At 33.3% G+C, this 15355-nt stretch overlaps 2 protein-coding genes across 2 annotated transcripts; both read left to right on the forward strand.

The window, feature by feature from the left end:
• Positions 1 to 5350: 5350 nt before the first annotated feature.
• LOC145077055 (uncharacterized) lies at positions 5351 to 6778 on the forward strand. Its single transcript, XM_079022832.1, has 4 exons — positions 5351 to 5504; positions 5594 to 5693; positions 5993 to 6364; positions 6466 to 6778. Exons 1-4 carry the CDS (start codon positions 5404 to 5406, stop codon positions 6595 to 6597), a joined length of 705 nt encoding a protein of 234 aa, XP_078878958.1. The 5' UTR covers positions 5351 to 5403; the 3' UTR covers positions 6598 to 6778.
• A 1621-nt stretch (positions 6779 to 8399) lies between these two features.
• Positions 8400 to 12847, forward strand: LOC145076907 (uncharacterized). The gene is made up of 12 exons (XM_079022703.1): positions 8400 to 8931; positions 9524 to 10668; positions 10794 to 10874; positions 10969 to 11006; positions 11085 to 11172; positions 11262 to 11366; positions 11453 to 11641; positions 11736 to 11888; positions 11984 to 12088; positions 12175 to 12280; positions 12363 to 12450; positions 12532 to 12847. The coding sequence occupies exons 1-12, from the start codon at positions 8583 to 8585 to the stop codon at positions 12704 to 12706; spliced, it is 2622 nt and encodes an 873-aa protein (XP_078878829.1). The 5' UTR covers positions 8400 to 8582; the 3' UTR covers positions 12707 to 12847.
• Positions 12848 to 15355: the final 2508 nt, after the last annotated feature.

The following is a 15355-nucleotide window of genomic DNA, read 5'->3' on the forward strand; positions in this document are numbered from 1 at the left end:
AGAAACTTTTATGCAAAAGGATGTTCAAAGGAATGTACTTTGAGTGAGAGACATCATATCTAAGGAATTGTCTTGTAACAATCTTCGATAGAGGACTTTGTAATATCATTGGCAATAGTCTTTGTGACTTTGGTGCAGTGACATTACGAAAGGATAGTTGCATAGAATGTTAGAATCTAGCATATTCTATAAGTAGCAAGAATTTGATATTCTTTAACTTATGGAAAAAGGATTTGGAGTTGTGAAATGAGAAAGATTGGAAATGTATTCAATTTGATCTATTTCACAAAGTAAGAACCATAGGTAAACATTGTGTGCATGCTAGGAGCATGGGACAAGTGTTGTAATTCAAGTAAGAAGTTGATTAACCGAAACGACAAATAATGAGTAATCAATATGGTGATAAATAAAAGGTGTTTTATTTATGCTCAAAGGGTTGAGGCCATATGGGATTAGTATTATTCTTGTGTTTCACTTTGCATGTTTTGACTTCCAGAATAATTGAGTTTATTAAGAATAATCGAATTATTCAAACGGGCCACAATCATTCATATGGTGGAAGTAGATATGAATGAAGACTGTCGTGAATTGGTGTGTGGATTGTCTAAAGAGCATTAGACATAAGCAAATGTTTGTTGCAACGTTCATGAGTGCTTATGAACATGAATTTGAGCATTGGATTAAACCCACGCTCACTTGGATCACTCCATGAATTGTATCACGAGTAATTGATGAGACGATAACAACTTATATTCTTGAAACTGAGATGTGTGAGTTGTATCTTGCAAATCGGTTGCACATTGATAATATGTAAACGCACTAGTAACTTGGTGTTATAAAACATATTGTTGTGTGTGATTCGGTGAGTGAGTGCAAGCAAGCATTATATCAAAGTTTATCCGTTCCTTTTATTCAAAGTAGGATAAAAGCGATATCTTTGGGCCCCTCGATGATTTTGTGATGACAAACATAAATGCTCGGCCGGGCTAGGGCTAATTTGATTTGTTCAATTAGTCAGTCGTCATAAATCGGGAATTGAGATATAGTACAAAGAGAATGATTTGAAATCATATCTCATATGATATTTAGAATGGAGGAATATATGATCCCTTATCTAAGGACACGCGTATCTGATAGGATCAGAGTTGACAGCGGCTTTAGAAAGCTACGATTGCAGATCAGGATCTGAAGTCATACGCAGAATAGTTGTTAGACTTATCCAAGTGGGAGACTGTTGGATTAGTGTCTAAGTCCATAACTATTTTGGTATGTACTTGACCCGATGGTGCATGGTCCTTTTGGGTTGCCTTCACCAAAGCAACTTGATAGGATGAATTATGGAGAGAAAGGATTAAATATGATTTATTAATATATTATGGGAATACTATATTAAAGGAGAAATCATATTGTTTAATTAATATTAGTCAATAATTAATTAGTAATTAGTTTTGTGACTAAAAGAGATTAATTAAACTTAAGGGACTGGAATTGTAATTATAAGATAATTGCACTTTGGGCCATGGATTGTCTTAAATCAAGAGGTGGACGAATTCTTATGGGAAGCCCATAAGGAAATCGTCCAAGGGCTTGATTAAAGGAGTCTATGGGTTGCTTAGGGCTTAAGCAACCAAATTAGGGTTTCCTTGTTAGATAACCCTAATAGTCTCACTATATATAGAACCCTTAAGGCTCAAAAACGTGGGGAACTTCTTTTCTAGGGTTAGAACATGTTTTGGGCAGCCTCCATCCTCTCTCTTCTTCATTCTTTTGCTTATGGTGTTTGTGAACCATTAGAGGAGTGACACTTGTGACTCTAAGCCTTCCAAAGTCAATTCAAGGAGGAATTAGGATTGTTATTGCTACATAACAATCAAGGTAACATTATAAACCTATTCTAATATCTAATATGATTACTTGTATGCTAGAATTAGGGTTTATAGTCTTGGATTCAAAGCATGTATAATAGAGAAACCTAGATCCGAGCATTAGGGTTTGTATGAGCACATAGGATGTCTTATGACCAAAACCCATCAGTAACTTTCTGAGACATTCCCGAGGTGAGTCTTCTCACTATTCATTACCCAGTGTGGAAACCCTGAGCAGACCGGAGGGTCTTATGTGTTATGTGTTATGTGCTATTTATGTATATGTGTTTGTGATATATGTATGCTATGTGATATAGACCGGACCGGAGGGTCCAATGATATAGACCGGGCCGGAAGGTCCAACGAGACAGACCAGGTCGGAGGACCCAACGATACGGAACTGGAGGGTTCCGCTGAGACACACCGACCAGAGGGTCATATTGTAGCCTTGAGTGGCGTATGTGTTATATGTGGTATTTTTGGGAACTCAGTAAGCATTTTATGCTTATCGTGTTGTGTGAAATGTGTTTCAGGTACCAGCGAGGATCGCGGGAAGGCGCCGGCTTGATTGTACACATTGTTGAAGTATTTTTATGAGATTCTGGGGAGATGTTTTTGATTACTTATATCTTGAGATGGATGTTTATGATTTAAGATACATTTTGATCTTATTATGAATTATGAAATTTGAAAAATTTGTTTTGAAAAAAAAATCTGTGTTACAAAGCTATTATCACGTCGTGATAGACATGCCACCATGCTGTGACAGATTCCTTCCAAAACAGCCGGTGACTACCCATCGTCACGTCGTGGCCTCCAAATGGTCACATCATAAAAACTGCTTTGGGACAACATAATGCATTAAGCCACTCATCCTGACTTTCCTGATGGCCTTCATACTCCAAAAACATTCTAAAGATCGATGCTTTATAGACATGCATGTCCAATGCATGTCTTGAGCTCATGATAGGTCAAAATGAAGAAAATATAACCAAAATCTCATGCATATGATCAAAACTCAACAAACTTCAGATCCATAACATATAATCTTCAAGGGACCTCAAGGATCCATAAAGTTGCCAACTTTATGGAATCCATCCAAACTTTTCCAAAATGAAGAGAAAAAGGACCAAAAATCATAGATCTAGAAGCCTTATGCATAAAGATTGGAACTTGATTACTCACAATGGTCCATGAGATGCTCAAATGAAACCCCTAAGCGTGGAAAGATGTTATCTACACCACAAAAGTCTTCTTCTTACCTCCAGAACCACCAAGAATACCAAAATGAGCTTAAAAATGGAGTAGAGGGGTTAGGGTTTCGTTGAAAGGGTTGGAGTCTGGAGAGGATGCCCTTGTGACATCCTCAATTTCACGGCCAGAAAAGACCGATTTGTTTATGCATATTTAAAAATCAGAGTATCATTTTTGAAGAATAATATCATGGAATTTGTGCCCAGAAAACATGATAATGATATTATCAAAGAATTTTCGAAGAAATGTATTTTATTTATATTAAAATATTGGGATGTCATCGTCAATACATAAACATAAGCATAACAAAATATTACAAGCCTTACAGTGTTTAAACTAGTGGTTTAAAACTCCTTGAATCTCTCAGCAGAATATATCTTAATATCGCTACATGTGATACAAATAAACTAAGTGGGTCAGGTTGGGAAAGCTGGTGAGCACATAGGGTTTTCAACCCACAATAATATAATTATTATGTTTAACCGTCAAACAATTAACCTAATTTCCCATCTCCATTATCTTCTTTATTTTTAAGGTTCTGCCCTAACAATCATCTATTATTTATTTATTTATTCCTAAGGATTGTTATAAGGAATATCCACGAAGTCCATCATGGACAATGTTTATCTAACAGGCACTAAGTGCATGGCTACTGATGTTATCTATTAGGCACAACTGCCAATGCTATCTATTAGGCACTAAGTCCATAGCTGCCAATATTCATATATAAAGCACTAAGTCCATAGCTGTCAGGGTTTTTTAAGTACATCTAGTGAACACATAGTTCAAAAACACCTATAGGTTGCGAGCCTGCTAGCGTTCCACTGGACTGTCTAGAATAGTTCGTGGTTGTCATTTGTACTCTGTTAGATGACTATATCAACTTTAAAGTCAAGGCTTCTCATCATCTTTCACCTTTCTCATCTATTTCACCTTTCATCTCTCATCATCCATATCATCTTTCATCTACCCATCTTTACCCAATATATTTATAGGTATAAAAATACATATACAGTTTAAATCAAGTAAAACATGTATAAATCGTTCATCTTGCATAGATATCAAGAACACAGATAATAAACACATATAGCATGTATTAATATTAAATACTTCATATCTATGTGTAAGATGAAAGTAACTATGCAATCACTTGTTAAAGTGATGATTTGAAATTCACTTAGATATTTAGGTGTACGTGAATATATAAGTATGTGCTAGATATTTAGGTGAGTGAAAATGAGGGGTATGGTGTACGTGAGTGAGAGAGAATGAAGGAAGAGCGAAAGATTTTTGTGATATATTAAGGGTACAATTGAAGTATTCACTTAGATATTTAGTGTATAAACAAAGGTGGTGCATATGCATGTATAGTATGCATGAGAGTTAAAGAGATTGTGACGATAGCGAGGTAGGGATCGAACTAAGAGGGGAAAAGTGAAGGAAATTGAGTATTTACATGATTCAGTCTTAGAAACACACATGTGCAAGTGTACTTTCCAAATCTAGTAATATTCGTCATTATTACAAGAAAAAGAAACATGGTTAACAACTAAAACCTGTAATAGTTTTTATTTTCTGTTAACCATGGGCGGTAGAGGTGCACAAATCATTTTTTTTTTGGAAATTTGGATGGTTTCAAATCGGATTAACAAAATCAAAACTAGATTAAGTTCAAACTGGATCAGATCCAAAGATGTTTTGTGTAAGAATATCCAATCCTATAAGAACTGGTCACTGTCAGTTTAAAAACTAGTGTGAAAAAAGATATATTTGTTTTCGCCATTTCTGTAGTTTCTCGAACTTGATTTCGATGTTGCATTTTAACGATATTTTCATGGTTGATCGGAACTAAACCAAGATAGTATAAGCAATGAAACCAATATTAGGGAACGACAATGTTTAACTTTTGAAAACGATATTTTTCAACTTTTAATTTTTAGAAAAAATGTTTTTCAGGCATATAAGATAGTATAATGGATGGAAACCGATAATGAAAAACCTCTCAAATCTAGTATTAACACAAAATTAAAAAAATAATAAATTTACTATGTCAAAATCAATTTTATTTATAAATTAAAAAAATAATTTATTGTCCATTTTTTCTAACAGGTTTCATTCAAATTGGTCTTATTGGTAAAGTCTTTCGCATCTGTTTCTAAATTATTCTTAATGAAATGGGCTGGGCCAAGGCCTAAAACCTACCATTTGAACCACTACCTGGTTACTTGGTTCGGGTATCAACAAGTTCAAGTTCAACCAAAACCCATAGGCAAAACAGAAAGCAATGAAGACTGCTCCACAAGTAATCTTGATCTTCGACAAAGCCCTCGCCACCGCCATCACCGGCGGCCTTCAACCAAACGCCAACTCTCCTCTTCAAATTTCGTTAGTTCTACAACTCCTTTTCGCTGTTTCGGTATTTTTCCGCTCAGTTCATCCTATAATCTGTTGTCTTTTGTTACTTGATTTTACAGAACAGAGTCTTTCGATCTGTCACTAGCTCGATATGGAATCACCGGCGTCAGAGCTTCCGGAAACATCACTCACTTCGTTGATCGCAATAGAGTTCCTCAAGTAGGTATCACTCTTTGATTGCTAGGTTTTTTCAATTCTTCGTGTTAGGTTTAAGCAATCCGCGCAACCTAACACAACTTAGTTAACTTCCGAGAATTGGATATGCTAGTACGCTTATTCGCTTCAAATCGCTTCTTCAATTTACCTAAATTATTGTGTGATTACTGCTGCGAAATACAATATTGAGATGAATTTTGAACTGATTATAGTTATAATTTTTGTTATGAGTGGTTTGATTTTTCAAACGAATTACCATTTCTTGTGATAACAATGTCCTATGGCTTCCATCCTTTCACCAGGTTTCCATTTTGGTTATGCAAAAGTACGAATCTCCTGTATTGGCATGTGCCATTAGTGAAGTATTGTCATCATTAGCAGGAGAAGACAAGTCAAACATGCCTTCATTGATCCTTCCCTTCATTCTAGACTCGTCAAAGATTAAGCTGGAAAGAAAAAACTCGCCAGATGAATCTGTTTATGGCATCCAAATCGGCCCACAAACTGACATGATGCAAACCCTAGCTACCAGACATGAAAAGGCACCCTCATCGATGCAGATTCACCATGAACAGCTATCTTGTGTTCTTCAATTGGTCCGTGTCTTGAAGACACCAGCATTCATTCTCATTGGGCAAATTGGTCAACATAAAAGTACAACAAATGACCTTGAGGTACCTATTCTTGATCTTCTTTTGATCTTCTTGTGTGTGCAAAAGATGTTAATACCCTTCTCATCGTGTTTACCTTTTGATCATTTTGTTTTCTTTCACAGGTGATTTGTAAAATAGGAGAAACTTTGGCTAGTGTTTCCTCCTTGCAATTTGTGAAAGAAAACATAACATGGAATCCAAACAAGGTGTCAAAAGAACATGAAAAAGAGCCATGGCGTGCTTTATACGGTTGAAATCAGGTTTCTTGTCACACTGAGATGTTATGTGTAGTCCATTTTATGCATTTCCATTTGTAGTTTTTGTTTCATATTGACATTAGAAAAGTAACAATGGTTATATGCTACATTTTGTTGTATGTGCACTATTGTCAATTTGTCATCATAATTGGGAATCTAGAAGCAATGGTGTTCAGAATTTTGCTAATTTTTTTAATGAGCTTCCAAGTCTTGGTGATGAGAATGAGGGTATTTATGTATTTTGGACAAGCGAGAGATCTGGAGTTGGTCATATTCCGCTTTGTTTTATCTTTTCTTTTTTTGGGTGGGATGAAAAGCATTGAAATCACATTCAAACAACAATGTATAATATGCCAAGTATTTCTATATTATAATAAGAACAAACTTTCAACAAAAGATATGATGTCGGGGTTAAGCCTAAGAAGAATCAAGAACATGCTTGATTCTTAACCACTCTAATCATATAAAAGTGAAAACAACACTCGATTATCCTTACAAAGAAAACTGTCTCCTAAGAATATTTTTTTTTTGTTTCCACGATCACGAACAACGTTGCTCTTATTTGACAGAACTTTGGGGGTGTTTGAGATTACTTTTAAGCTGAAACTTTTTATAAAAGAACACTTTGACTTTAACTTTTAAGGGAGATAAAAGTCAAAAGTCTGTTTTAAAAAGTGTTTGCCTAATGTTTTCTTGACTTTTGAAGGTAATTTTACCTTTTAAGAAGGTAAAAGTCATAAAAAATCATGATTTCTTGTCTTTTGAACAATCACAAATTCATTCTTGTCAAAAAGTTAACTTCAAAAGGCTTTTGTAAATGCCAAACATTTTTTTGAAACTTTTGAGTTTTGGAAAAACCAAAAATTAAAAAGTCATTTAAAAAACAATCCCAAACACCCCTTTTATATGGAGAACATAGTCTCTCACATGATAAAATCATTTATGTTGCATAGACTATAAGGCTATACTAGATAAGATTTTCCTTGTGCATGTATATATCAATATATGCATGAATGTATGTAAGTGGTCATAATGTTTAGTTGGGTTCATATATCTAGTAGGGGTTACATGTAGGTGTGTTTGTATGTGTGTATGTATGTATACATACATACACAACCAGAAGATCTCTAACATTGCTAACGTGGGTGGGTCAATCATAAACAAAAAAAATCAGCTACAATAACTTAGACTAACAAATTTTCATCAACCGGTCTCAAAATGATTTTATGTATTTTCTACCAAAATGCAATATGATCTTATATATCTATCAAAACAATCTATTAGTAGTAACTAAATATCTTTTTATTTTTTTTTTCCTACCATCTTCCTAAACACTTAAGATTTTGATATTTGTCATAGTTAAAAAAATTAATAAATTTTTTTATTTCACTTGTCCTCGTCTAAAAATGGTAATAGAATAAGAAAATTAGGAGAGTATTAGTGAACACAATCTATTAGTGATTGAGACATTTTATACATACTTATAAGTTTGACAAATTTTATGGTGTCATTTATTGCAAAATTTGTCATCATCTATTGGAATCAAGTTAGGACTAGCAATTATATGAAAAAGTATTTAACTAGTGTCACTAAATATGGTTATTTATTTAATATAAAATATCAAATTGTACAAATAAAAAAATATCATAATAACATATATTTAAAAGTTATAAAACTATATTTTGGTTCTTTGGGATGACTTTAATTGAAATTTTGAATAGAGTCGTGCTCCTAGAAAAATAAAGGATTTCTAATTGAACATGAAGGGCGTGGATGTAATTTCACTATTTTAGCGTTGAGTGGATCTAGCACTTCGGAAAGTTTTTCGCATTTTGAAACGCTGCAGTTTTCCCGCACAAAAGCGTTTCTCATTCATCACTCCATTGATACACTGGTAGGACCTTATCCTCGATCTGCTCTATAGATCAATCAAATTCATCGAATTGTTGTTAATTACTGTAATCTATCAACTGAAACAAACAATGGCGTCGCCGGTGACCGCCGAAGAGCACTCTAACACGAAATCGGAGGAAGGAACCACGGCATTCCATAAGAAAAGGTCTCGGCGTGTGAGCTTTGCGGAGAATACCTCGGTTCACATATTTGATCGAGATGAAGAGACACCTCCGGACGCTAATGCTCCTAGCTCCCCCTACGAGGACCTAGGGTTTTCTGATCGAGATGCTAAGCTGAAGCAGTTTTTCGGAAACGAAGAAGACGACAACGAAGATGATGATACGGATGAACTCGGTCCAAGGAGTCCGTTTTTTCGGGTGGTTCGGTCACCGTCCTCCGGTGGAAGCGCTATTGGTTCCGCTACCTCCAACGATGGCAAGTATTCCTGATCCTAATCATTTTTTTCGCTTGATTCACGTGAATTCTCACATCTCAATATGTTAATTACTTAATTTCATGCAATGTTGTGCTCATATTTTGCTGCATGTTCTTATAAAACTACTATATCTTGCTTGCCCGGCCTTCTCTTTTGAGATATATTAAATATGCGTTCTAACGAGCATTAGTTGTTAACTAACAAATTGGGAAAGCCTGGAGATCTAAACCTCCTAAAGGAAATAAAATTGGCATGATCTTTTTAAGCTCAAAGTTGGAAATTGGTCATCTTAATAAGTTAGTAGTGCATAAGCACGATTGAGATTTGGGGTTGATTGCAAATTGCAACAATGCTAGCTAGTCCAAGACCATATATAATTTGTGATATCAGCTTCTCCAAATAACCAACTGTATAGAATGTTCTGAATTTTTATTAGAGTATTTCACTATTTTGTACATAAAACAATCTATGTAGGGTTACAGTTCTTGATATCATTGTGTCACCATAGTCTTTCCCAGTTGTATGATGTTTTGTCCACATAAATTCAGAATGCTGCTAACTGTTTTTGTCCAAATACATTTCTGCTTGCAGAAGATAATTTTTTTGGTCCTGTATCTGCAAAATTTATTAAAAGAGATTTGTCAGACTCTGCCACATCAAATGGGAATCATGATCAAACCATGGACTCCACATCATTTTCAATGCATTTCAATAGCATTGCTAGATCAGACTCAGAAGCAGATTTGAAAACATCCACAGGGGGTGATGTTGATCACCTTTCGTTTGATGAGAAAACCCCAACAAGTTCCATGCTACTCACACTGAATAAGAAGCCAAATTTTCAACCTGATGTTTCTACCTCTAAATTCAGCATTGATTCTCAATCAAATGACATGAGTCTTGTTGGAGAATATCACAATAAGTATGACTATGGGAAGTTATCAATATCACCTGCATCTGATGCACACATTGATTTGCATGTGGTCTCCCATATTTCTGTGCTAAAGTCACCTCTTAAAGATGGAAAACAGTTTTTAGCAAACAAGGAAAACAAGTCTGATATCATGGATTTTAGTTATGTGGAAGATAAGACCAAGAATGCATTTGGTATCAACTCAAGCATGGAATCTTTGATTGAAACTCAAAGTTCTCCAAATTTCAAGAATATGGTTTTTCAAGCAGATGATATCATGGAAAAGGAAAACAAATCTCCTTTAACAGGATCAATAACACATTTCATTGATATGCAAGATCACATGCTTTTAAATGATGATAACCTATATAAATCTCCAGGAACTTTGACTCCTTTTAATCAACCGAGTTTTCTTCTAACCCAAAAACATGGTGGAAGTATTTCATCCTTGGAGAAAAGCATTTCTAAACTAAGAATCCTAGAGGCCTTTCCCTTTTCTGCTGCTTTGAATGCTAAACTTGAAAATTCAAATTCCAAATCTTTACTTGGCATTTCCAAGATGAATCCCTTGATTACTTTGAACAAAAACAACAAATCTCCTCAACCCAATTTTAACAACATTATTGGGAGTAAGACTGTGGACACGTACAGTGTGTTGCAAAATGACAGCATTGCCCCTTTGCCTGTGAAAAATGTAGAGTCTAGAAAAAGAAAACCAGAAGATATGATGACTGAGAAAATTGCTAGAATCAAGTGGAGTTCAAGATTCTTAACAGAAACAAAACTTCTTTCACCTTCAGTTGATAAGATGAATTTGCATGCGGTATTATTATTATTATTATTATTATCATTATTATTATTTTCCTGTTTATCTTTTTTTTTTTTTTTTTTTTTTTTTTTTTTTGTTTTCTTTCTTTAATATATCTTGACATTGCTCTGTTGTTGCAGATTGATTGTTTGTTTGATATTCTGGAGAAGCTTCAGATGTCAAAAACATATGAGCTTCTTTCTAATGAAATTAAGTCTCAGGTTTACATGCTTATAGGCTATTATATCTTTATCTTGATTTATTTATTTTACTATTTTACCTTCTAAAATTGAAATCATTCTTTGATTTATACAGACCATTCTACATCCTTCTTCTAATATTCAACACAAAAGGTAATTACATTGTTTTTATTATACATATAATATATAAGATTTCAGTTATTTCTTGAGTTAAAAATATTGAATTTTCAGAGCAATGGAAACAAGATTGCTACTGTGCAAAATTTTGCATGAGAAAGCAAAGTTGCAGCTAATGCATGTGAAACAAGAGAAATTACTGGTAATATTAATATTTTTCAATACTTCCCTTTAATTTATCTAATCAAATTCATATTTATTTCTTTCTTTTAAATTCTGTTTTATATATAGAAAAATATGCAATCACTTGCTTTTGGAATTCAAGAATCTGAAGCATTGAAGTTGAAATATTCACCTCAAAATCTACTAAATCATCAAGTTATTCATCACCAAGAGGTATTGAAAATTTGAAATTTTATAAAAAAATTGTTTTGTCAATTGTCATTTCTTTTATCAAATTTTGATTTTATATTTTATGTTAGGGACAAATTAACAATGAGAAAGTGACTACATTGAATATAGCAATAAAAGATACAGATAAAAGAATTCAAGACTTGATACAAGCTTTTCACATATTGAAACAAGAAGCTAACCCTACTGATGCTGTTGCATTTGTTAATAATCATTTGATGAAAAAAACACAGTGTCAAATCATACGCAAGGATTTACAGGTTATGATATACTTCAAAATATTAGTTTATTTTATTAATTAATATATAAAACTTCTTTTATTTACCTTTTTTTTTGTTCTTTTTCTTGTTTCAGCTTTGGGTTATAGAAGATTTAAAAAGTAGCAAAGATTATCATTATCTTGTTCTTAACTACCTTGACCTAATGACTCAAAGGTTCACAGTTATTTCTGGTGTAGTTACAAGCGTATCTGTTTCCTATATATTAAATGAAACGAATATAGTTAAGGTGAGATATTATTTTTAAAATATTTATTTGGAACTTTTCATGTAATATGTCATCTTTATATTATTTTATTAACAACCTTATTTATTGCGTTACAGAATTTCAAAGATATGGATGCTTTAATTGCATTTCGATTTGTCTTTAATGTTGGATTATCAACACAAAAACATATTGATCATACAAGTTTAGCATATGAAACCCAAGTAAGTATTTATTTATTTATTTTTATTTTTATTTCTTTTATAAAAAACTGAAAAGTTTTTTTTTTTTTTTTTTTTTTTTTTAATAGATGAATAGTTCTGTTTTGGGCAATTTGGTTGATGTGATGGAGGAAATACAACTTGCAAGAATAGAACTAAAGAACCTGATTCATGCAAGATTCCACGTATCCTTGGGTAATTAATTTTCTATTATTTGAAAATGACATTTTTGGTCAAACTAAGTTTGACCACATTTTGACTTTTTTTTTTTCTTCAGACAAACACCTCTATCTGGAGCTTTACTTCTTTAATTCAATCACCCGAAAAAAGGCAACAGTAACTCTAGACACTTCATGTTTAAAAAGGTGCCTTTAAACATTTTTATATTAAAATTTATTTAACAATATAATTTAGTATTGCTGACGTGGCTAATGAAATTCCAACAGGGGTATCTACCCATCCGAGATTCTCTCATGTCAGATCGAAACCCAGTCACAAAATTCATCTTCTTCATCACTTTCAGATGAAATTACAGATGAAATCAAACATCTCAAAGTGGGATTTTTAAGGATTTTACACTTATGTAAATGCATATCACATCTAATCAGCCTTTCAAGGTAAAAAAAAAAACTATTGAATCCATGGTCAACCACCCGTTGAACAACTGTTTGTAAAAAGTTATGACTTAATAGGGAAAGTCTCATTTCTATGACTTTCTCTCGTGTATAGCTTATTGGATTAAGTGTTTATTTTTATTTTTTACTTAATGAGCTTAATGGGTTAAGCATTTAAATCCAACTTAAAAAGTCTCGCCCAAGGTTACTTCTAAGTTGTAACTCTTATGTTAAAATTTGTTGATGCAAAATTTATTTTTGGAAAAAAAAGAAACAAATTTTATGTATACAAACAAAAACAATTTATTAAATTGATTAGTGGGGTTTGTAGTTGGACTTAGCTTTCCTTATTTGTATGAGGATGAGAGTTGCCAAACAGTGTCAAGTGCCCCTACTTGTGGGGAAAGTAGGCAAGTAGTGGGAGGGAGTATAAATTATAAAGTGATGCTAATGGATGGCTTGTTCTTATCCATATCAAACTTTTCGTACTAGGAATCTCTAATACGCACTTGACTTGACCTCTTACTTGCTATAATTTTACGCTAGATTTTTTTTTTGGTTAAAAAAAAGGAATTAAAAATGGAACTATGGAAGAAAAGACATGAGTTTGTAATAAATCAAAGATTTGTTTTGTACTTATGGGGGCAAGACTTGACAAGTATCGAAAGTGAAGGGGACGTAAGGTAAAAGAGAGGGTGGGTAAGTGTTGGATAAGGTGACCACGACATGTGAAGTCTGTTTTGGAAGACGACAAATCAGAACCCAATTACATAGCTTAGGGTCGGGACTATGGTTAGGGCTGGGTTTTGGGTTTGGATTTGGGTTTGGGTTTGGGTTTGGGTGAAGACTAGGTAGCATGTAGTCTGCCTATTATGGAACCAAAAGAAAAAGTGCATATACATTTTATTTTTTAATTTTTAAAAATGTTTAATTCCGTGTATATAATATAATTCAATTGTAAAGGTGAAAAGGACAGATGAAATTATTGGATATAGATTTCATACGGAAATAGAAATATTTGTGTTTATTTATATTAAAAAGACTTCATCTTTTATTAAATACAATACGGCTCCTCTCGATAGTCTATGTTGTGTTTTTTTTTTTTTTTTTTGAACGACGCGTACCCATTGATATAGTTCTAAATCTACATTTTTTTTTTATTTTCTAACAAAAGTTGAACGTTAATTATATTTTTATTTTATTGTTATTATTTGTTTATGTCGTAGGATGTATATAGACTATGGTTTTAAAAGACATGTTCACGCGTGTTATGGTCCTAGACATGGAATAACCATCTTGAAACATCAAATGTGGGTTTGTCAAACGTAGCGCCTAAATAACGTGTTGTAGCATGTCTTATCTCATAAGTTTTTTTGATTGTTTTTTTATTGGACATGAAATAATTGAGTTTTTGTTAACTTTTTGATATTAAGTGATGATATAACGCTTTTGAAAATTGATACATTTGATATTATTTTGTAATTTATCTTTTTTAATTTATATAAAATTATCACGTTTTGAAAAACTGACAAAGCTTGTTTTAGCTTGATATTTGATCTTGTCGTCATGCCTCATACAATTTAGAACCTTGATATTAGACAATTTATCTATATCAGTTTTCATTGTGGATTTGGTGAATTAGCGTAACATAAATAACTCAAACCAACTAACTTGGAAATTACTCGAGAAATGATATTGTAGCTCATTGAACTTTTGATTTTTGGTTTGAATGGTTATTGTGACATTTGTTTGCGGAAAATCTAAGTATAATAAATCATTTTGCGGAATCTTTGAACAGAAATGTTTCAAAATACAAAAAGTCTAAGAATATCATAATCAATACATAACATTGTCACAACGTAAATACCTATTGACCATGAACAATATTTCTAGTTGTCTCTTAATCACACAACAATCCTAAACAAGTTCCAACATTTTTAACTTTGTTACCTGTGATGTATATCTTTAAGTGGGTCAGATTGGAAAAACTGGTAAGACACATAAGGTTTTCAAACCCACAATAATATTATGAGAATAATTTATAATTATCCAACTATTACCATATAATACAAATATATCCCATAATTTAGATATTCATAAAACATTACACCCATAAATATCCACCCCGACCAATTATCACAAATCCTAGTCCATGATTATTAGGAAGAACCAACTCACCCGATTAACCGTTGAGAACAATGGTTTGACTACACTGCATACATCTCATCAAATCAATGTATCAAAATCAGAGTAAATATCAAATGCGAAATCTTCATGGTGTGTGTGATGCACTAAACTCCAGCTCTTCTCCTTGGAACCGGAAGTACCTGAAACGTAAACCGAAACTATAAGCACATAGCTTAGTGAGTTCCCCAAGATATCACATATCAACATATCACATAATGGGCCCCGCCTACACTCGCATAACGGGCCCCGCCCACACTCGCAATAGGGCCTCGCCCAATAAACATACATATACAAGCACATACAAGCATCACACAGACAACGAGTATATCAACATAATCAACAAGGGTCGACCTTGGTGCCTTAGACCCACTAAACCCGTTGAGGAAAACTCACCTCGAAAAGCTGAACGAAACGAATGATCCATGACTGCTGGTCCTACAGCTCCCTGAGCTATCAATTACCAAATAAA

This window comes from Lactuca serriola, chromosome 9 (genome assembly GCF_051521515.1).
Source record: "Lactuca serriola cultivar US96UC23 chromosome 9, Lser_US96UC23_V15, whole genome shotgun sequence".
Classification (NCBI taxonomy): domain Eukaryota; kingdom Viridiplantae; phylum Streptophyta; class Magnoliopsida; order Asterales; family Asteraceae; genus Lactuca; species Lactuca serriola.